General features: G+C 54.2%; 9 protein-coding genes across 9 annotated transcripts; 5 read left to right on the forward strand and 4 right to left on the reverse strand.

The window, feature by feature from the left end:
- Positions 1-2,003: 2,003 nt before the first annotated feature.
- On the reverse strand, positions 2,004-3,074 carry P170DRAFT_344151 (casein kinase II subunit beta; the record flags this gene model as incomplete). Its single annotated transcript, XM_024843445.1, has 1 exon — positions 2,004-3,074. The coding sequence occupies one exon, from the start codon at positions 3,072-3,074 to the stop codon at positions 2,004-2,006; it is 1,071 nt and encodes a 356-aa protein (XP_024709642.1).
- Positions 3,075-4,010: 936 nt separating this feature from the next.
- Positions 4,011-6,675, reverse strand: P170DRAFT_452122 (transcription factor domain-containing protein). The gene is made up of 6 exons (XM_024851247.1): positions 6,516-6,675; positions 6,369-6,445; positions 6,216-6,261; positions 5,396-6,134; positions 5,084-5,335; positions 4,011-5,029 (listed from the first exon to the last, which is right to left on the reverse strand). The coding sequence occupies exons 1-6, from the start codon at positions 6,668-6,670 to the stop codon at positions 4,067-4,069; spliced, it is 2,232 nt and encodes a 743-aa protein (XP_024709643.1). The 5' UTR covers positions 6,671-6,675; the 3' UTR covers positions 4,011-4,066.
- Positions 6,676-6,812: 137 nt separating this feature from the next.
- On the forward strand, positions 6,813-7,970 carry P170DRAFT_431973 (putative JmjC domain protein). Its single transcript, XM_024848161.1, has 2 exons — positions 6,813-7,733; positions 7,787-7,970. Exons 1-2 carry the CDS (start codon positions 6,852-6,854, stop codon positions 7,805-7,807), a joined length of 903 nt encoding a protein of 300 aa, XP_024709644.1. The 5' UTR covers positions 6,813-6,851; the 3' UTR covers positions 7,808-7,970.
- Positions 7,971-8,039: 69 nt separating this feature from the next.
- P170DRAFT_431974 (uncharacterized protein) lies at positions 8,040-8,948 on the forward strand. The gene has a single exon (XM_024848162.1). The coding sequence runs from the start codon at positions 8,137-8,139 to the stop codon at positions 8,719-8,721; it is 585 nt and encodes a 194-aa protein (XP_024709645.1). The 5' UTR covers positions 8,040-8,136; the 3' UTR covers positions 8,722-8,948.
- Positions 8,949-8,987: 39 nt separating this feature from the next.
- P170DRAFT_397684 (putative general amino acid permease (Agp2)) lies at positions 8,988-11,699 on the reverse strand (the record flags this gene model as incomplete). The annotated part of the gene is made up of 5 exons (XM_024846191.1): positions 11,041-11,699; positions 10,336-10,547; positions 9,544-10,279; positions 9,097-9,473; positions 8,988-9,027 (listed from the first exon to the last, which is right to left on the reverse strand). Exons 1-5 carry the CDS (start codon positions 11,392-11,394, stop codon positions 8,988-8,990), a joined length of 1,719 nt encoding a protein of 572 aa, XP_024709646.1. The 5' UTR covers positions 11,395-11,699.
- An 873-nt stretch (positions 11,700-12,572) lies between these two features.
- On the forward strand, positions 12,573-13,557 carry P170DRAFT_460512 (putative progesterone binding protein). Its single transcript, XM_024851945.1, has 3 exons — positions 12,573-12,748; positions 12,829-12,924; positions 12,980-13,557. The coding sequence occupies exons 1-3, from the start codon at positions 12,640-12,642 to the stop codon at positions 13,156-13,158; spliced, it is 384 nt and encodes a 127-aa protein (XP_024709647.1). The 5' UTR covers positions 12,573-12,639; the 3' UTR covers positions 13,159-13,557.
- On the reverse strand, positions 13,303-15,510 carry P170DRAFT_442457 (mRNA-binding ribosome biosynthesis protein NOP4; the record flags this gene model as incomplete). Its single annotated transcript, XM_024850464.1, has 1 exon — positions 13,303-15,510. The coding sequence occupies one exon, from the start codon at positions 15,508-15,510 to the stop codon at positions 13,303-13,305; it is 2,208 nt and encodes a 735-aa protein (XP_024709648.1).
- A 120-nt stretch (positions 15,511-15,630) lies between these two features.
- Positions 15,631-16,764, forward strand: P170DRAFT_14855 (DNA repair protein RAD10). Its single transcript, XM_024842506.1, has one exon. It carries the CDS (start codon positions 15,727-15,729, stop codon positions 16,672-16,674), a length of 948 nt encoding a protein of 315 aa, XP_024709649.1. The 5' UTR covers positions 15,631-15,726; the 3' UTR covers positions 16,675-16,764.
- A 981-nt stretch (positions 16,765-17,745) lies between these two features.
- On the forward strand, positions 17,746-19,961 carry P170DRAFT_469818 (uncharacterized protein; the record flags this gene model as incomplete). Its single annotated transcript, XM_024852678.1, has 4 exons — positions 17,746-18,388; positions 18,572-18,858; positions 18,903-19,030; positions 19,088-19,961. The coding sequence occupies 4 exons, from the start codon at positions 17,746-17,748 to the stop codon at positions 19,959-19,961; spliced, it is 1,932 nt and encodes a 643-aa protein (XP_024709650.1).
- Positions 19,962-19,976: the final 15 nt, after the last annotated feature.

Here is a 19,976-nt window from a genome sequence, read left to right on the forward strand (position 1 = left end):
GGGCGCCTAATTAATTACTACTACCTCCATGTGGCGACCGATTTCCACGGTAATAAATCTAGTCGCTAGTCAGTATCTCCGGTCACGCTCCAGAGTCGCACTATCCCTAGAAATCCGCTCGGGTTACAGTACATGGTTGGACTCGGAAGAATCGATCAACAGTCCAAAGGATCCAGGGCACCCCGGGCACGCAGCACGGCGATAATGGTGGCCTTGGTGACTCCCGCCGGGTTGAGCAGAAGCTCGTATCCGCCGGGCGTCGATTTCCTGTGCAGTAGCCTGGCATCCCGGCGCTGCGCTCGCATTCATCAAAGCAAGGTTGCACACATACGCGGCTCAATTAGGCCCGTGATCGCGCCCAATACCGGCGAAATCCGAGAGACACAAGTATTGAGGAGGTTACAATTTAACCCCGAGGCCAACTAGATGGCGATATGACTGAGGACTCTATCGCCGTTGGAAGGGGGGAAATGTCGCAATCTCGAGGGATACGAAGCACCCCTGCAAGGGTCGTTGGCCCCGGCAGAATGACACAAATGAATTAACCCATCTTGGACCCAGATGGTCCATGGGCATGTATTCGTCCGGTCTTGGCCCCTTGGTTACTTCTTTGTCTTGCCTTGGTTTGGATTGATTTAATTTTCGATTCCCTGTCGACTAAATTAAACGAACAGAAGCGATTTCTGAAGATTACGGACCATCCGTTTACCACGTGCGAACGTCATTAGTGCTGATACCGTTCATCTTTCCCAAATGCCCGTCTGTTAGTGCATCTCTAGTCCCTCTTGGGACATGCGATGGTTGTTTCAGTAACCGAAGGATGGCATGGCAGAGTGATTGTCACTATCACGCACCTGCTCGTCTTTTTTTCTCCATCGGGCCTGTTGGTTGATTTTCCTGGAACACCATGGCACCCATCAACTAGAAAGAAGCCTGGACCCCACTGGATAATTACATACATGCTGTTCCAATACACTGCTGGGCGAAGGTTTTGATCGAGGAAATTAACATCTTACCCGCCCAACAGTCCCCTCGACAATTTGCCAATAAGCGGCAACGGTTTCTCACCACCCCGTTGATTGACCGCTAGGACCAGCCTCTCAGAAGCTTCGCGCAATGCCTCTCGTCATCCGACCATATGTGGTGTTTATGACTCCTCAATAATGATAACCTGAGGTCGGCTGGCAACTCGATCGACTGCCACGGACTGAAAGATATCCACAGGGGCTTTATCGCTGTGTTGGATCAATCTAAGTAACGCCAAACTCGACCTGACAATGGGCGTTGCTACGCAATGGTCCCACAGCATGAAGTCCATTTCTTCAAACGCAATCCTCCTTCGCGGTTTCAAAGGTGCAATAAATGCAAACGCAGAGGTCCTATATTAAATGAGATTCAAACCGGTCAATCCTACTTTGCCCATTGCTAATTCTATGGCTCCCACGGTTCTTATGGCTCGCTCTCATCTGGGATGACTTCCCAAGATGTCGATGTCTACGACCGAGGCTTTGAGATGTGTAGGAGCAAACACGCAAGCACTTGAATATTGAAAATGAGTTCAATTCCATGAGTTCCTCTGTACTGTAATCGATCTTAAATCTGTACGCCCGGAAGACGAAAAAGCTCGACTCAACGACGCCTCGATGCAGCTTTAAAAAAAGAAGAAAAAAAAAAGAAAAAAGAAAAACGGAAGATGTAAAAAGATGTTTCAAGTCATAGACAAGGGGACATGCGTCAGGAGAGAATGAAACCAGGCATAGCACAGGGGAGACGAGGGAACGAGGCAAATAAATAAAATAAACGAAACCAATAGAACGTAGACGGGACAGTAAGAAGAGAGAAAAAGAGAGAAGAATAAAAAAACGGACGCATAAGATAGGAGAATTGCCGTAAGACTTGATTCTCATCTCCCCATCACATTGTTCCCTCTAAGAGTGTTCTCTTCATTTCGACTTAACGAAATCATTAAAATAAAACAAGGAACAAAAAGGTCATCACCTCGTTTATGCGGCATCCGCTCCATTAATACTCATTTGATCAGGATTGTATCGCCGTCGTCGCATCGGCGCCTTCTTCCGTTTGGCAATCGCCGCGTTCTGTGCACTTCCGGCAGCGGCGCCCATCTCGGTATCCCCGTCGTTGTCGGCCGACACGTGGAAAGACTCGTAGCGAGTCAGTTCGTCAAGCTCGGTGATGTCGGTCGGCTTCATGCGAAGCCACTTCATGCGTGGTCCCGACCGAGACCGTTCTGAAACGCGGAACCCGTAGATTTTCGACTCGTAGACCTTGCCCTTTCCAAGTCCCGGGCTGAAGTTCACCGTCCGGACTCCGTTAATCTCCACGGGCTGATGGGGAGGAGGCACGTCGGGTGACACCTGGTTGTTCATGGAAGTCAAGGAGGATCGGGTAGGCGACATCGCCAGAGGGTTGTCGAAGTGAGGTCTGATGTCCAGATCAGGGAACGTCATGAAAAACAAGCATCCGAAGGTGGTTCCAAAGAAGGCCCCGTCAACAGAATGGAATCGACTGTTGGGTGGCGTATACAGATCCTGGCAGCTGGGACAGAAGAGCTTCACGGTCTCTTGGCCAGGAGTATCGGACCGCCCCACGGGCAGGACTTTGCAGCCGTTGCAGTAGACGCGAGGACAGACGCCAAAGTGCTGCATCTCATACTTTTCCAGCATCTGCTGGATCCCGGGGCGCGAGGTGATATATCGCTGATGGATCAGTCCGTAGAGCAGCTCAGCAGAGCTCTCGATTACGCTCAAGTCGCTTGCCACGCGCGCGTGCCGACGATCGCTGGCTCGTCGGTAGCCAGGCGGCTTCTCGTCTCCCAGAATTTCGTCATCGTCCTCCTCTTCCTCCTCCTCTTCTTTCTCCTCTTCGTCCTCCTCCGGCTCCACATCGAGTATCATTTCGAGGGCCTCCTTGTACATGGGTACCTGCGATTGCAGTCCCGTCAGGTTGAAGTCATCCTCGATGAAATCCTCCGACACCTCGGCGAAGAATTCATGGCCCATCAGAGAGCAGAACGAGGAGATCCACGACTCCGGAGCGCCTTCCGACGACGACATATCGAACGAGTCGGATGCGGAGGATGAGGGCGTTGATTCAGACAGTTGACTCAGATCCAGCCTGTCTAGGCCGTCGGCCAACGCCGAACCTGTCTCTCTCGACACGTTGCCGAGATGGTGGTAAAAACCGTTTCGATATGCTCTCGGAAAGAGACGGCGCTGGCGGCAGACCTGGACCGATTTGCACGGGCGGTCGGTCTGGTATAAGTCTGAGAGCTGCGGGGGAAGGGGCGAGAGGCGTAGAGGGGGAGGGGGGCAAGAATATGAGAGAGAAGTGATAGACGGGGTTGCTGTCTTGTCGAGAAGTCGACGAGTGTCGGGATTTGTCGGGACCTGAGATGAAAGCGATTGCGTCTATCCGGAAACCTGAGGGGTCATGACAAGATGCGGGCCGGCGGGTTATTGTGCGATGACGAGAAGAAGCGTTGACGCGACGACAATGGCTGTGCTCCGAGGACGGTCGTCAACCAAGCATCGAAATTATCGGGACGCACAAATCTCGAGCTGCCGCAAACTGCAATTCGCGGAGATTTCGAATGACTGGTGGACTGGCAGGTGCCGGGATCGATCGACGGAGTCGAGGGGTCTCCGAAATTAGGTTTCGTGGGGCGGTGGGAAAAAAGTGGCTGGGAAAAGAGATGGGGACGAATGGCGTCGCGCAGCAGGTATACGGATGGATTTGGAAGGGAGTGGATTCACAGACAGCCGGACAGCGGTTGGGACATGGCTTCGCACTTGGTGGGATGAGACAGAAACGATCGATCGGAGAAGAAGAAGCAGAAGAAAGTCGACGTTGCCGCCGTCACGTGCGTCGCCCGCCTGGGAAGGAGGCCTGGATCCTCAGGCGCGAAGCTTCGCGCGGCCTCGGGCATCCAATCTACTATCCAAAAGACTCAACGCGGCTTCGGGCAGGGATATATAATCAAGCAAGACAAGAAAAAAAAAAAAAAAAAGTATATACAAAGGAGGACCACGCGAAAGCCAAGCGTGCCTCAGAATAGATCGCGGATGACTCGAGAGAACTCCCCTTCATCCCCCAACACGCCGGACAATTCCTCGCCTGTGTTCTGGATCTCTCCATCATGGCCAACAAACCCATTGATCCCGTCGTGGGTCGGGTTGGACGCCATGAAATTGCCAAATCCCCCCACGGCCTCGAATAGATTCGTGAGCTCCTGGCTCATTTGCAGCCCGTTCAAGGGACTATTCCCCAGCTCCATCCCATTCATGGGCCCGTACATCGAGATATCCTCGATCGGATGACCGGCCAAGCCGGCCATGGCCACCGCGGCCGTCGAATGCGGATCGTTCGTGTCAGACCCAAACGGACGCACCAGCATGCCCAGTCGCTCGCCGATTTTGCGGAGGCCCTTGATGGTCTTCCACAATCGTTTCGATACGTACGACTTGGTACTGAACCCATTGATCAGGTCAAGCGCCATGTAGAACTCATCTCGCACCTGCCGGTTGAATTCAGCCGGTGCGTGGCACACGGCCAGGAAAAGAACGGCGAGTGCGGCGACGAGGAAGTAGTTGAAGGTGATCTGTTGGGTGCGGTAGATGTCGGAGGTCTGGTTCAACCGCGTAAGCACGCGCACCGTGTCCTTGGCGACGTCGACCACCGTTTGGGCGTGTCCCTTGTCCTCGGCGATGCTGGCTGCGGAGTGAAGGACCGGGCGGTAGATGAGAATGCGAAGCTGGTTCATGCGCAGGTACACCAGTACCCGCAACCGCCGAAGACCCCGGCTGGCTGACTCGTGCTTGGGAGACTCCACGGGATAGAACTTGAGGGCGTCTGGCACCTGCTTATACCATTGGAGAATCTGGTAATCTAGATAACCGATCTCGTCCCGTCGCACATCGGTCGTTCCCTCCGACCCTAGCCCGGAGTACCAGATCTTCGAACTAATGCGATTATAAGATATCATACACCTCAAATAGGGCATGGATGTATCCTAGAATCTGGCGTCAGTGGGGTGAACATGCTTCTGTCGACCAATAGAGCTTACCGGCTCGGGAAGGTTAGGATCGATATCCTCGTCTTGAATGACGAATGGCAACCCGGTCCCGAAGCTCCAGCGCCTGTCCAAGGTATAGATAGCCCAAAAGATTCGGACGATTTCTGGCCACTGGTTCTCGTCTGGAAATAATTTGGCCAGCGCATCTCGTCGGTGTAGACCCATCTCGAGGCACATGCGCGCTGCAAGGCCGATGATGCGGTAAGCCATGGCATCGTCGTCGGTGTGGAAATGGTACGTTGCCTATCAATCGGAGCCGGGGTCAGAACAGCCCATTCACCCCCAGGATCATGAGATACATACCACCATTCCTAAGAGCTGGATTGTCTTGATGTTCAACGAATCCCAGAGTTTGGATTCGACAACAGGCTTCACGCTCAAATACAGACGCTGACCGAGGTCGCTCTGTCCGCCTCCTTCGACAATGAGGGTGGTGGCAAGAATCATCTTCAAAATATTGGTATTATCATCCTGAAGACCGTCCGACCCAGGCAGTCCTCGCTGTGCGAAACCCGTGCGGGTTGCGGCTTCCATGAACGTGTAAAGCAGATTAACCTGATGGGTCACTTTGTCGATCTCTACGAGCGGATACATGATGCCAATTTCTTCTTCGTAGATCCTACAGAGACGCAGGGCGTCCTCCCGCTTGATGGCCCATATCGGATCTTTTGTCGGGTGTATAGAGGGGACCAACGGAGGGGCATGAGGAGGTGAGCCAGCGGGCGTCGCGTGCGCCGTGGTGAGGTCATCGGTGATGACCTCTTCTGCGGGGGCAATGCCCATGTTTTGAAGGCTAGACCTTGCCACGTCGAAATTGAAGGCGGAGCTAGTAGGGCCTTGGAACCGGGGGTGTCTGATGCGCGGTTTAGCCAGCCCAACCTGCATAGGGGTGAAGACCGATTGCGAGCCATCTCGGGAAAAGGTCTCGAGCCCCGGGGAGCCGAGAGAAGATCGCTGGGAGCGGAGATCATTGAGGCTAGTGAAGAGGCTATTGACTTGGTCTTGAAGAGCGGTGATTTGATCCTTCATCGATCGAAATTCCCTGTTTGCCGTAACCGTGGTCAGTCGCAAGCACTTCGGGGCGGAAGGCCGGGGAAACAGATAAGGACAGAATTCCACGCACTCGGAGTCCTTGAAATTGTTGTTACAGCAGTTCGGCGCATATCGGCCTAGGGGGCGGTGTTAATGAGTGCGCTTCTAGGGCCAGATGACAAGGCCCCGACGGGAGACAGAGAACGAAGCATCAGCCCAAGGGATTGCATTGCACGTTGCTCACATTCCAGATTGAGATGGCCACAGCGCTGGCAGGGCACTTGCCCATTGCACTTGATCTTGCGACGCTTGCATTCATTACTAGAGATAGCATGGCCACCCGTGGTCAGCGCCAATGCCCTCTGGATGGGGATCCAGGGTTCTAGCCTACCAGGCGATGGAGATGTAGCGATTCCGCTTGGAGCGCGTGTGCGTTCCGTTGGCTTGATCCGCTTTCCGTTTGGCACTGTCGCCGTCGGCGGGGTTCCGCTCGCCGGACAGGGGCTGGGACGAAGAGACGTCCAGCTGGGGAGACTCGGAAGACATCGCGGCGGATGCTTGGAGAGGAGAAGAAGCGGCGTTGGGGCCGCGACCAGCGCGGAGACATTCCTTTGGCCGTCCGTCGCGGGGTTTTCCGTTTTCCCCGGACTTGGCAATTTCTCTCTTTCACTTTCTCTCGCTTCTGTTCTTCTTCTCTTCTCTTTCCCCCCTCCCTTCTCCCTGGGATATGCGTCTGCCTCGCGCATCCCCTCGCGCGCAATTCTCATGTCTCGCCTCAAATAACCCCCGTCTGTCTGGTTTCCGCCCCCTCGACTGCCTCGACCATGTCGACGTGGACAAATTCCGCGAACGATGCATGCTGCCCGAATTTCCCATCGTCCTCCCCCGCGGTCATTTCGATGCCTTTCCGGCCCGACAGCGATGGTTCCGATCATCTCCATCGCAGCTCAACACGGAGTACCTGCAACAGCACGGCGCCGATGCCTTTGTCCCGCTAGAACTCACCCAGTCGCTGTCCGAGCCGAGTGGCCAGCCAGGGCCCCCGAGAAGCGAGGAGGTGGGCTTTCGGAAATTCCACGCTCCTCTAGGCCTCTTCCTGGAATGGATGCGTGCGGCAGAAACCCAATCTCCAACGACGCGCCTCTATCTCGCACAATGCCAACTCCTCGATCTGCCGCAGACCCTGCGGGATGACTTCCCGGCCCCCCCTCTCGTGTCCCAGGCAGGCCGAGGCGACATCTACGACACCAACCTGTGGATCGGCCATCCACCTACGTATACTCCGCTCCACCGCGATCCGAATCCGAATCTGTTTGTTCAGCTGGCCGGGCAGAAAGTCGTGCGACTGATCGCGCCCGATCAAGGCCAGGCGGTGTTTGCGTCGGTGAGACGGGAACTGGGAAGAAGCAGTGATCATGGCGCGGCTGCGTTTCGGGGCGAGGAGATGATGCAGGGTCAAGAAAGGGCCTTACTAGAGGCAGCGGTTTGGGGTACGTCGTCTGGGGGCTGCGAAGGATACGAAGCGCACCTAGAAGCAGGCGATGGACTGTTCATCCCCAAGGGCTGGTGGCACAGCATCAAGGGCGTCGGGCAGAGAGTCACTGCGTCGGTGAGTCTATTCGAGAACCTGCCAACCTGGGGGGGTATTCTAATCGATGGCAGGTCAATTGGTGGTTTCGATAGCGCTATGATGCATGGACTGCCGGATGATGGAATATGCACCGATCGACCCCGTAATCTAAGAGTAGTGGCGAATGCTGGGCACTGTGATCAAGGACATGTAATTGCAATCAGATCCAATAATTCCGACTACGGAGGCTACAAAGACCCGTGGTCTCTACTCCGGAGTACATGTCTGAGTAACTCCGTAAGGACTCCATAAGTCCAGCGGCTTCCGCGCTAAACGGCGATCGTTCTAGAATCCTCCGTCATCAACTTCGCCAGTCCGTGAAAAGCGAAAACCCTCCGACCTCCTTCCAGCGCCCTCCCACCCCAGCTCTCAAGTCATGTACATGTCGCTTCCCGCCCTCTCTCGCGCCACGCTGTTCCCTCTCATCCTCAACCCGCTGCTGGTCTCGTCGGCCCGCGCATCCACCGCCCTCGCGCACCACTCGGTGCCCACGACCTCCCTTCACTTCATCCACTCTCAATCGCCCTCCCGACTCGGAGCCTTCTCGGTCTTTCATCCCCAGTGCCCGTCGGATTCATTGTTCTATCTTTCCTCTACGTCGGCTTCTCCCCACCAAGCCAAGTCCTACGCCACTATGTCTACCGATGCGTCGAAAAACCAACAACAACAACAACAACAGCAGCAGGAGGAGGAAGGCCAACAAGCGAGTAGCAGCGGCCATCCCCTCGCCCTCCCCGACGCAAGCACCGCCGATTCGCAGGCCCCGAAACTCGACGTGAGTGGCGGCGATTCCACCGTGACGCTGGACCACCTGGGTCCCATGGTCGTCAACCAGGACGGCTCGCTGTCGCGCATCACGAACTGGGGACAGATGACGGAGATCGAGAAGAAGAATACGCTGCGGGTGCTGGGCAAGCGGAACAAGCTGCGACTGGAGGCTGTGAAGGCCGCCGGAGGAGGAGAGTAAGGGTAGTTGGTGATTGGATCTCTGCGGAAAAGGCAGTGTGTGTATTTTTTTTTTGTAGGATAATTACGGCGGTCATGTACGAATGAGGTGTTTTCGGTGTTTATTTACTGCATACATCCCGCCTGGGACTTCTCGTCTGCCGTTTTCTTCTACTCGTCCATGTTTACTGGAGTCAGGATCCAAAATCGACTGACAGTGCCTGCGATCTTCTTATATCCAAGATAGCCTCCCCAAGTATCCAAGGATCCGTGTATGGCGAATCATTGCTACCCAAAGATCCAGTCGGCGAACCTGGAAAACACGTTGCTAGGCGAATTTTAGCCTTGGGTCCAACAGAGAAGGGGGGAGACTGGCGTTGACCGCTGTCGATCTTACCTGGAGGGAGTCGGAATGAAGTTGCTGGTATACGTCTCGATCTCGTCAAGCCCCGTCACCAGGTCAATGGTTTCCGGTTTTTTGATCTCTGTGCGATGCCAGAACTTCCAGGAACAATAAAGAATCGGAAATACTCCGATCATGGTGTATGAGAAGAAGAAGGTGGGCACGTCCCAATTGCCCGGCAGGAATACCTCGTAGCCACCTACAAACGCCATAACGCTGGTGCAGACCAGCGCGACGTAGGCGACATAGGGCTGACCAAGACTCTGATAAGGAAGGGTATCCCGGGGAACATCCTGTGCCATGAGCGCTTTTCTAAATCGCGTATAGGTGAATGTGACGACCGAGAAGTTGATTAATTGCGATGCAGTGACCTGCAGATCGGCGCCAGAGGCCCTCAGCATCAAACTGCCAGCGAGGAATGGGACGAAGGTGGCCACTTACCAGACTCACAAACCACTGCAGGACCACGGCCGCGCTGTTGGATACCTGGAGGAAAGCGAGGAGCGCAATGAGAAGCACGATCCCTACGCAGTAGAGGGGAACGCCAGATTTGGTGCACCGGGTCAGCATCCGGGGGGCTTTGCCGTCCAGTGCAAGCCCATACAGACTTCTGCTGGCGCAATAGACGTAACTATTGCCGGCACTGAAGGCGGCCCCAAGAACCATGGCGTTGACAATGTGCGGGAGAACGGGGATGTCGAGGCGATCCATCGCAATCACGTAGGGCGAGGCGGCGGCACCGGGCAGGTCGTTGTCGAATGCCGCGGCCATCTTCTCATCATTGTAAGGGACCAGGATCCCGACACACAGGGCTCCCAGGACGAAGAAGGAGGTGAGTCGGTAGAAGATGCCGTTGTAGGCACGCGGCAGCACCTTGCGAGGGTTCACCGTCTCGCCGGCGGCCATGGACACGTAGTCCGGACCGGCGATCGTGAAGCTGGCCTGGATCAAACACGCGAGGAAGCCCATCCATCGGCCCAGATCCCCCGTCTCGTAGTACTCCGCAAAAGCCCCCGGCTCGTTCCAATATCGGAATCCAAAGCGGTCGCCATGAGGGTTGCCCCCCAGCATCACGATGAAGGTGAAGAAGATCAAGCCTACGCTGAGCAAGACCTTGCCAAGGGAGAGCCAGAACTCGGCTTCCCCGTACCACTGTACCGCAAAGACGTTGAGGAGTCTAAGATGGCACGAGTCAGAAGGGCGCGCGTGGCTACGGCAAAGGAGGTAACGCACACAAAAAGCACGAGCACAATCACGATGATTGCCGCTACCGGGACCGCGTCACTCCAATAGTTGATGATCATACTACATGCGGTGATCTCGAAGGGCACCATGGCGGCCTCGAAGACGAAGAAGTTCCATCCGGCTGCCATCCCGAATGCGTCGTCGACGTACCGACTGGCAAACCGAATGAAAGGCGAAGATATGGGTAGGTAAGTGACCATCTCCGCCAGACCTATGAAGCATTCCCGGTCTTAGTAAACGCTACACAATAGATGGGCAGGGAAGACTGCGTAGCTGCAATGGGAGAGAGTGAGGACAATCGCAGCGGAATCAGGTTATATATGAAGGCGCTTTTGGAACGATAGAATTCGCGAAGGATCAGAATACAAGGCCGCGTTGGGTATTCTCATGGTCCTCGAGGGATGGGGAATTGGGGCTTCGTACAAACAGTTATAGCCAGGATAACCGAGCACCTAAAAGTCAGAGATGTATAAGACTCCGTAGATCCAACACAAGACAAAAAGAGAAGACAAAGGTATGTTCGGGAAAAACCAAGGCACATAGGTGCGCTGTCACAGTGATTGATTTTCGTTTTGAATTTTCCATTTGGGACCCTATGGACCGTATAGATCCTACCGCGTCTGATCTTTTGGGCCGAGGACTTACCAATGGCCGAGGGGATTCGAGATATCGTGGCGCCAGTGGAACCGAAACAGTGGCAGGAACAAAAAGCATATTGATAGAAAGGACGAGGACTGACCATATGACAAATGCCAGGAACAAGCTCCCAGGGCCGCCTTTTCCCAGACTCTTGCCAATCTGGACGTACAATGCGGTGCCAATGGTGCCGCCAATACCAATCAATTGAATGTGTCTGGGCTTCAACTTCCGATGAGTATGATCGTAAGCCGGTTTGGTAGAACCATTATCATCCGATTCTTCGAGATCATCCACTACGGCATTTTTCTCCGACAAGTTTGTCGAGATTCCAACTCTTTTCGTCAGGCCGGCTGCGGGGGACGACCCCACACCGGGAGCAGGTTCAAGATCGGGGTTAGAATCGACCATCGCGGGTGTCTGGTATAGAATGAATGAATAAAAGGATAGGATTTCTTCAAGTCCCAAACATGGGGAGGAAGGGGAGATAGAAGGTGGGAGAGAAAAGAACGGAGGGGTAAAGGGGCGAGCAATATTTTGATAGGGAAGGAAGAACCAAAAAGAAAGAAGAGACGAAAAAAAACAAGACTAGTACGGTAGTAGCTGGGCCGGGTTATCTAGGCGAGGTCTCATTAAAGCAGCGTAGTATGAAAAGGCAGGATGGAAAGAGCGGGACAAATGGAAGGAGGGGGGTAAAGGAGGAAAGGAAAAAAAAAAAAAAAAAAAAAAAAGCCGAGAAGATTGGGATGCAGGCACGGCAATAATACCTCTAGGGAGGCACTAGAATCCAGAGGGCAAATCAGAGGAGAGGAAAGCATTTCCAAGCACAAACACCACCGAGGCAAACCCACACTGCAGCGATAATGAATCATTTCTAGGAATATGATTCTCGACGTCGATCACTCCAACCGACGGGACCACGTGAATGATACCGTCGCATGGAAGACATCATGAGGTTGCTGAGATCCGCATTTGCTGGTGAAGGTCCGGGGGAGCCGGTGGGGCCTTCCTATCACTTTGGTTTCTTTTTTTTTGGCATTCACATCAGAATCCGGAACAAGTTCGCCTCCAAAGAGGCAATTGTCATGGTGGTCCAGAGGTCCAGCGTAGATGATTTTAACGGTGCAGTAGTGCCCGGCACGCGCAAACATGATTGGACCGTAAATCCATGGGAAATTTCCTACAGGGTCATGCATATCATCCTGGGCGACTTGAGATGGTCGCAAAGGAGATCAGACATCCACTTCTTTCTGGCTTTTGCCTCGACTCCTACTCCGTAGCGCGGCCTAGTCGTGTCACCCTGTGCCGACAGTTGTCGCTGACGTTACGTCGGCGGTTATTGCCCAAGAACACTCGGCGGGGAAGAAAGAATCGTTGTCTTTATAGTGGCGATAATAATGGGAGAAGTCCGACAGGGGAGCCTGAGGATGTAGACAGATGTATACCTAATAATTGCTTGAAATGCTCCGTAGTACTCCGTACCTTCGGTAGGTAGGAAGGTATATACTGCGTACCTTCCAGGACAGAAGAGGCCAATCACTGCCAAAACCTCCCCCGCTCTGCCCCGCAGTCTTTTTTCTGCCGGAACCCCAAACAGTCGCAATTCACTTCCTCCTCGTCCCCCCTTTGTAACTTGCAATTTGTCCCGCCTGCAACATGTCCGGCCAGGATCCAGGGAAGAAGCGCTTTGAGCCCAAGGTGCCCGTTCAGCTCGACCCTCCCAAGGACGATCCGATTTCCGTGGAAGAGCTGTCCAAGTGCGATGGTCGGTTTCCCCAGTCCACGTTTCACCTTCACGCTGTCCTTGCGGGGTTTGCCAGCTGACTGTCCATCCATCCGGCATAGGCACGGATCCCAATCGTCCAACTCTGGTGGCTATCAAGGGAATTGTCTTTGACGTAACCCGCAACGCCGCCTATAGCCCGACTGGCCAGTATCATGGTATGCACCCGCCTGCACTTCGTCCCGTAAACATGGACTGACCGGCGGTGCGCAGTCTTTGCCGGAAAAGACCCTTCCCGGGCCCTGGCCTGTTCGTCCCTCAAGCCCGAGACCTGTGTCCCCGACTGGTATGATCTCGAGGACAAAGAGAAGACGGTGCTAGAGGAATGGTTTACGTTCTTCAGCAAGAGATACAACATCGTGGGGAAGGTTCAGGATGCTACGAATTACTGACGTGAGGGATGTCCTTCTGCGGGCGCGGTCCTGCACTCTGGGGAGAGAAAAGGTTCAAATCAAACCATGCCGGGAACTTATTGTAATTACAAGAAAACATCATGCGCCATTACTTCTCTATAACTTTTTGTCTCCACGTCCACCCTAGGCCTTGCCCTTCCGAGTCTTGCGTTGCATCCTCTTCTTGGCGATGATTCGGTTGCGTTTGGCGACCTTGTTCTGCTCCTCCGGGTCACCGTCCTGGCCCTTGTCGTTACTCTCCGATCGCTTTCTCTTCGTCCCATTCGGGGGTCCTCGGTTGTTCTTCGAGTCATCCCGACTCGGCCTGCCCGGTCGCCCCGGCTTTCCAGGCCGGCCGGGCTTGCCATCGCCTTGCTGGTCTTCCTTCTTGCCGCTGCGCGCCTTGGCTTGTAGTTCCATGCGACGCTTGACGACCTGGGCGTTTTCGATGGCAAACTCAACGATGAGCCGCTTTTTCTTGTCCTTGTCTTCCTCGGCGGAAGTCTTGGGGACCTCGATGGCGTGGCCGTTGAGCCACCGCAGTCCCATCAGGGCATGCCGATGGGTGTAATACTCAATGAAGCCGTAGCCTCGACTCCGGCCTGCCCCGCTGTTCTCTTCGACCTTGCTGCCGTCCCGGCTTTCGAAGACGATCTTAGCCTGTCTCACAACTCCCTGCCCCTTCTGCTTTCTCAATTTCTCCGCTTCTCTCATCTCCTCGGCGGCCCTCTGTAACTCATCCTTGGAAAGAGGCTGGCGCAGACCGGCCGTGACGTCCTTGGCGAATCCAACGACGGCCTGTCGAGCAAGTTGTTTCAAATCTTTCGAGGTCACATGGCGTGGGAGGTTGCGGATGGAAAGTCGCGTTAGACTGAGGTGGAGTGTCGGGTTCTTCTTGATAAACGATTGTCGCTGTTTGTGGCTGTCTTCTCTCATCTTGATCTCGGACGGCGAGAGCTTCTTATAGAGCGATGAGTTCTGGGGAACGGTTCCCTCCGAAAGCAGATACAGGCGGCGCTTGTCGGTATCACGGACGAGCCGCCGTGAAACACCTTCGTCTTCGAGTTGCGCAGCACGCGACTTGCTGACAGCACGAGAGATCTGCAATACACGGCCCTCCATGGTGTATCTGCCGGTCGGGTCGGCGTTTTCGTTTTGCAAGACCGAATGCTTGAACCCGGTTGATGCTTTCTTGTTTGCCGTCTTGTCCGCCGCGGCGTGGTCCTGTTGCTTCGGGGCGTCGCGCACGCACGCGGCTGCATCCTCGACCTTCCAGAAGCAAACAAACCCGGTCCCACGGGGACGCTCAGTCTCCGGGTCGACGACGATGCGTGCATATCGAAGGTTCCCGAATTGAGTAAAGTGTTCGTAAAGCGACTCGTCCGTACAGGTAAACGGCAAGTTCCGGATAAAGATAGTGGAGGCGTTCCGCTCGTCCTCCTTCTCCTCTTCTTCATCTTCCTCCACATCCTCTTCATCCATTTCACTGTCTTCATCGCTGTCGCCTAGCACCTCGTCATCGTCATCGTCCTCGCCGGAAATGTTGTCGTCCTCGTCAGACTTTGTCGCCTGGGCATCATCTGCCATATCGACGTCGCTGAGTTTTCCGTCGCCGCTCTCCTCTTGTCCCTGGCTCTCCTTCTGCAGATCCTGCCATACATCCTTCTTCACTGCCCAATCAACCGCAAGGGTTCTTCCATCGACCTCTTTGCCGTTCACAGCCTCCAGGGCCTTCTCGGCGTTCTTCTTCCCTCGCAAGACAACGAAACCGAATCCAGCGAGTCCCTTGCCCTTCTTCGGGAGGATCGCTTGCTTGACCTTTCCAAAACTTCTGAAGAGGACGGACAGATCATCCGGTTCTTTGATGCTCCACGGCAAGTTTCGGACGATCAACTTGGGGGGTAGAACGGCTTCCTTTTGTTGTTCCCTTTGTTTCTTCAGCTCGATGGCGGCAGATGACGGGACGCTCTTTCCCAAGTTCTCGTCGATTGTTCGATGGCGCGGTTGGGCGTAGTCGACTCGAATTTTCTTCCCGTCGAAAACGGACTGGTTGAGCTCCTCCAATGCGGCCTTCGCATCGTCGACATCGGCAAAAGTCACGAACCCGTAGCCTTTGGACTGCTTCGTCTCGGAATCAGTGACAACCGTGGCATGCTTAATCACGTAGGACTGCGAGAAATGCTCCGCTAACTTCTCGGTCGTCGCTGAGGCGGGAAGTGATCGAACGAACAAAGTTCTCTTGGGTTGATTGGAGGTCGCATCCCCCTTGACCACGTCATCTTTCGCGATATCCATAGCTGCCTCAGCCACCTCGGGGCTGGAGGTATCTCTGTTATCAGAGGGTTGTTCCATGCTGGCCTTATTGCTTCCAGCCATCACTGCGACAGAGAATATCTTTTTTTTTTTCTTTCGGCAGCAGCAAAATCAGCGGCAGAAAAATTGCCGCCGATGTTTTTGGGGAGGGAAAAGTGGGTCTAGGCGGTGAGGCTGTTGGAGCCGAAGAATGGAAGTCGGTGCTTGAACTACTGCGTGAATCATCTCGATAGGCACCGTTCTTTGCTGGTAACCATGGCCAGTAGTAATGGAGCTGACGCGAGCAACCGTCGCTCTTCGGATGTCCCTACCCGACCGTCACAGCCAAAAGTCCAACAACCAACGCCGCAAGCGCTTGCCAGTAGGAGTGGGCCTTCCGCGATTCTGGTCTCGACTAGACAGAAGGGCAACCCGATCTTGAACCATGTCAAGCTGATGCCGTGGGAGTATGCCGATATCCCAGCCGATTACGTGCTGGGTGGCACCACCTGTGCCTTATTTCTGTCACTCAAATATCATCGGCTACATCCCGAATACATCTACTCTCGGATCCGACAGATGGCAGGGAAATATCTCCTTCGAATCTTGCTGATTATGGTCGACATACCCAACCACGAAGACAGCCTGAAGGAATTGTCAAAGACATCGATCATCAACAATCTCACGCTGGTTCTTTGCTGGTCAGCTCCCGAGGCTGCCCACTACCTAGAATTGTATAAATCTTCGGAAAACTCGCAACCAACGGCGATCCGTACGCAGCAGGCCCAGTCTTACAAGGAGTCGCTGGTCGAGTTCGTCACCACGCCTAGAACTGTGAACAAGTCCGACGCTGCCAGCCTGATTTCTAATTTCGGGAGCTTGCAGAACGCCGTCAACGCACAACCGGAGCAGATCGGCTCAGTGCCTGGCTGGGGCGAGAAGAAAGTCCGCCGGTGGTGCAATGCCGTAAGGGAGGATTTCAGAGTTGAATCTGCCAAACGGGCAACGGCTCCTGGGGGTAACGTGCCGCGCCAAGAGACGACGCGTTTGGATTCCAGTGGTCTGGCCCTGTCGGATAGATTGATTTCAGAACACCCGGAAGGAAATCGTGGGCAAGGGTCGGAGGGCGTCGGCGAAGGCAATCGCGTTGGCGAACCCGACCAGGGAGAAATGAGTGAAGGAATAATGGCCGCACTGACAAAACTTCGAGAAAACGGCGATTGAGCATGATGACGATGAACATCCTCCTTGGTATTGAATCCAACAAGGCAACGCGCCATTGAGCTCTGCCCCGAGGATCGAGGTAGGTAGGTACCTTACCTAGTCTGCGCCTTCACGTCGTTTGTACCGGCGACGATATCCAGCCCACAATTCTTCCGAATTGCTCACCAAGGGTGGCATGTGCTAGGATAAGCTTGGTTTGATCCAACAGGGTAACAGCCACCGAGTGATTACAAAAGGGACTCGCGTCATTGGAGACGCAAAGCGATCGCGAGAATCCACTCGACGGGGGAGGATCTGACCTGACATAACCTTAAAACCAAGCAATGTGGAGCCCGTCATTTCGGTCCACTGGCATGAAAGCGGCACCCACGAATTCCTACGAGTTTACTCCAGAGTATGCTGAGTGAGATACTTGACTTGACAAGTCCGAACATGCATACATCCGCAGTACATATTACCTATGCAAGCTATAGGCCGGGGAATTCGGGTCTCGCGGCGATCGGCGCGGTGGGTGCATGAATACGAACTTTACGAGCATTAGACCGGTGACGAGAGATTATCTCTCGATCTTGTCCACTTCGTAATCACTAATAATAGCCATCGTGATCTGAATACTCCGTAAACCCGTCACACCCGCCAAATTAGCAGCGCGCGGTCCGGCCGCTGATTGGCACGTGCTGCTGAGTCAGACGCCGATGGCATCACGTGCAGTGGCGGTGGGGCGCTGCGCCAAAAGGGGAAATCGGGCGGCGGGCGAACATTGGAGTTCTTGACTCTCCCGACTCGACTTCTCTTCGATATGCCCCAGTGGGATCGGACGCCCTAGTCACTCCCAGCGAAACAGCGTCTGGGAAATTATTAATTTTTAATTTGGCCGGTTTTAATACAAAAAAGAACAAGAAAAACCAAAAAAACAAAAAAAAAAATTAGAGACGCCTGTCATTTATCCGACCAAACCGGTACTCTCCACCGACAAGCTAACTGGACAAGCCTCTTCCCCACCCGACTACTTCCCAACGCACGGCTTGATCTGTGCTATTCATTCGCCGGTCCGATCCGGATCATGAGACGATGGGGGAAGAGGGTAGCAAGGACGCCGAGCCAAGCGTCAGGCCCGACGTCAACAATCAGGACTTGATTGATGCTGGTCCCTCGCGGGCTCCGCCTGCCCGCCGCCTCGCCAGTAATCAGGTCAGCAACCCAAGATCGTCCAGGAACAACCAGTCCTCCAGGGCGAATCAGCAGGCTTCTCAGTCTCGGAATTTCGAGTTTGTGCTTGTGACCGACAGCGAGTCGCGCCGTCAAGTCCGCCGACATGCAATGCGCCAGTACATGCACCAGCGGCGCCTGGACAGCATTGCTCGACTGGGGACCTCTCGCGTACCGGTTAGCGGCTGGACTACTCGTCCAGCTTCAGATCATGCAGATTCGGGTCTGTCCTCCCGAATAAAAGATGCCGGGGATGATTCGCCTACCAAGTCGGAGCAGGAATCGCCATCCACGGATGAGGAACCTGCCCAGGAAGGGCAAGAGTCATCACGGCCGTTGATTCCGAGCCCCCAGAAGATCAAACAGGAGGAGGAGCCGTCTCCTGTAATAAGTAGCTTCCAATCTTCAGATCCCCGGGCCTCTCCAGGGGAAGGGGGTGTCAGGGATCCGTTTTGCTCCTATCCGATCCCAGTCTGTCATGCGGACCATGAATTGATCCAACACTGTAAGTTTCGTTCGCCCTCTATCTCCCGCTTGAGAGGCTCCTTTACTCTGCGGATGCAGCGAAGGTCCGTCTTGTGGTGTTTATTGAGAATTCTTTCTCTCTTCCCTTTCTCTTCCTATCCCCTCGCTCTCTTCAAGATATAATGCCTCGCATTTCCTGGCCAGGAGCTTACCAATCGCAAAGTTGTCGTGACCTATCCATCTATGATGTACAAGTTTGTCGATCGCATTGCAGACAACCCGATGATGGAAATATTTCGTCAATTTGCCCTACACGACGGCCTTCCGTTCCAGGCGATGCTTGCTATTGCCTCCAAGCATCGCGCAGGTGTAGAGGGTAGGGGTGAGTCGGTTCAGAGTCTCACTCACAAGATGAGAGCCTTGCGAATGATGAACGAACGCATCCACGCGGATTCAACGGGGCAAAATGACGGAACAATATACTCCGTAGCCACCATGGCTGTTATCGAGGTTCGTAGGCTGCTCTGCTTCAAAAGATCTTATCTGACACCTAGGAGAAATGGTCTAAAGATGCTTCCATCGAGCGCATGCACTTTAGAGGGCTAGCCTCGATGATCCGAAATCGAGGCGGAATGCGAGGAATGCGCGTCTCGAGTCCTTTCCTAGAGAAAGTGCTCTATTGGTAGTTTCCAATCATGTTTTGCCGCAGCATGGGATGCAAGACTGACTTTTCCCGCAGGGTTGATTTCAGTTGTGCCCCGAAGGCAATCGTTAGTACCTCACTCCCTTGGACTGGCGCAATGCCAGACATCCCACCCTCCGGGTTTGACTTTCTTTCTCATGACCTTCACTATTCTATACCCCATGATTCCATGACGGACGAAGGTCCAGAAAGCGAGTGCGATAAACTTCGAGCATGCGAGGATTTTCTGAGATTCTTCCGCCGGCTTCGTAAACTGGAGAATGCCGCGTTGAACGTCCCTCCTGTTCTCATATCTAGTAACCCAGGCCGGAGCACCAAGCAATTTCGGCCCGGCACCCAATTGCATTCCATCCTCACTCTGCTTCCCGACTACGACCACGGGATCCGAGACATTCGATTCATCGATGAATATACGGACATGGCTTGCCTCTTGTTTCTCGCTGTCGCCCTGTACGATTGCTATCTTAATTCCCTCAACTTTGACCGTTATCTTGAGTGGCTGGCCGTGGAGGTCAGAAAGTTGAATCCGCACGCAAACCCCAGTATCACATCCATTCTCTGGCTCTTCCTGAACAACGGCGGTTATCCCAGGAACCAGGCAGGGGACACGGGGGACCGGTGCTGGATCGTGTCGCGCATGGTGCGGATTGCCAAACGCCTGGAATGGAAACGCCAGGGAACAATCTGGGACCGCGTACGCCAGATTTTGATTGACTTCATTACGACACAACAAGAGTGCAGTCTTGGTTCAGACGACGTTGACGAAGACGCCCTCCTCGCTCGGCAGCAAAGAACCTGTCATACCCGAGGATACTTCTGGGACGAGGACCAGATGCGTGAAGATATTCTCGATCTCGAGATTCCTACCGCGACGACATACTCAGAAATAAATGCACCGAATCTTACATAATCCGTCACTCTCCTT

This window comes from Aspergillus steynii, assembly GCF_002849105.1.
Source record: "Aspergillus steynii IBT 23096 chromosome Unknown P170scaffold_1, whole genome shotgun sequence".
Taxonomy (NCBI): Eukaryota; Fungi; Ascomycota; class Eurotiomycetes; order Eurotiales; family Aspergillaceae; genus Aspergillus; species Aspergillus steynii.

Excerpts from the sequence above, each read along its gene's own strand:
- P170DRAFT_452122 (XM_024851247.1), bottom strand. The coding sequence starts at position 6,670 with ATGTCTTCCGAGTCTCCCCAGCTGGACGTCTCTTCGTCCCAGCCCCTG. Across the intron at positions 6,446-6,515 it reads CGCTACATCTCCATCGCCTG|TAATGAATGCAAGCGTCGCA; the intron begins GTAGGCTAGAAC and ends TGCTATCTCTAG. Across the intron at positions 5,336-5,395 it reads TCCAGCTCTTAGGAATGGTG|GCAACGTACCATTTCCACAC; the intron begins GTATGTATCTCA and ends TCCGATTGATAG.
- P170DRAFT_431973 (XM_024848161.1), top strand. The coding sequence starts at position 6,852 with ATGCGTCTGCCTCGCGCATCCCCTCGCGCGCAATTCTCATGTCTCGCC. Across the intron at positions 7,734-7,786 it reads GGCAGAGAGTCACTGCGTCG|GTCAATTGGTGGTTTCGATA; the intron begins GTGAGTCTATTC and ends AATCGATGGCAG.
- P170DRAFT_431974 (XM_024848162.1), top strand. The coding sequence starts at position 8,137 with ATGTCGCTTCCCGCCCTCTCTCGCGCCACGCTGTTCCCTCTCATCCTC.
- P170DRAFT_460512 (XM_024851945.1), top strand. The coding sequence starts at position 12,640 with ATGTCCGGCCAGGATCCAGGGAAGAAGCGCTTTGAGCCCAAGGTGCCC. Across the intron at positions 12,749-12,828 it reads AGAGCTGTCCAAGTGCGATG|GCACGGATCCCAATCGTCCA; the intron begins GTCGGTTTCCCC and ends CATCCGGCATAG. Across the intron at positions 12,925-12,979 it reads CCCGACTGGCCAGTATCATG|TCTTTGCCGGAAAAGACCCT; the intron begins GTATGCACCCGC and ends GGCGGTGCGCAG.
- P170DRAFT_14855 (XM_024842506.1), top strand. The coding sequence starts at position 15,727 with ATGGCCAGTAGTAATGGAGCTGACGCGAGCAACCGTCGCTCTTCGGAT.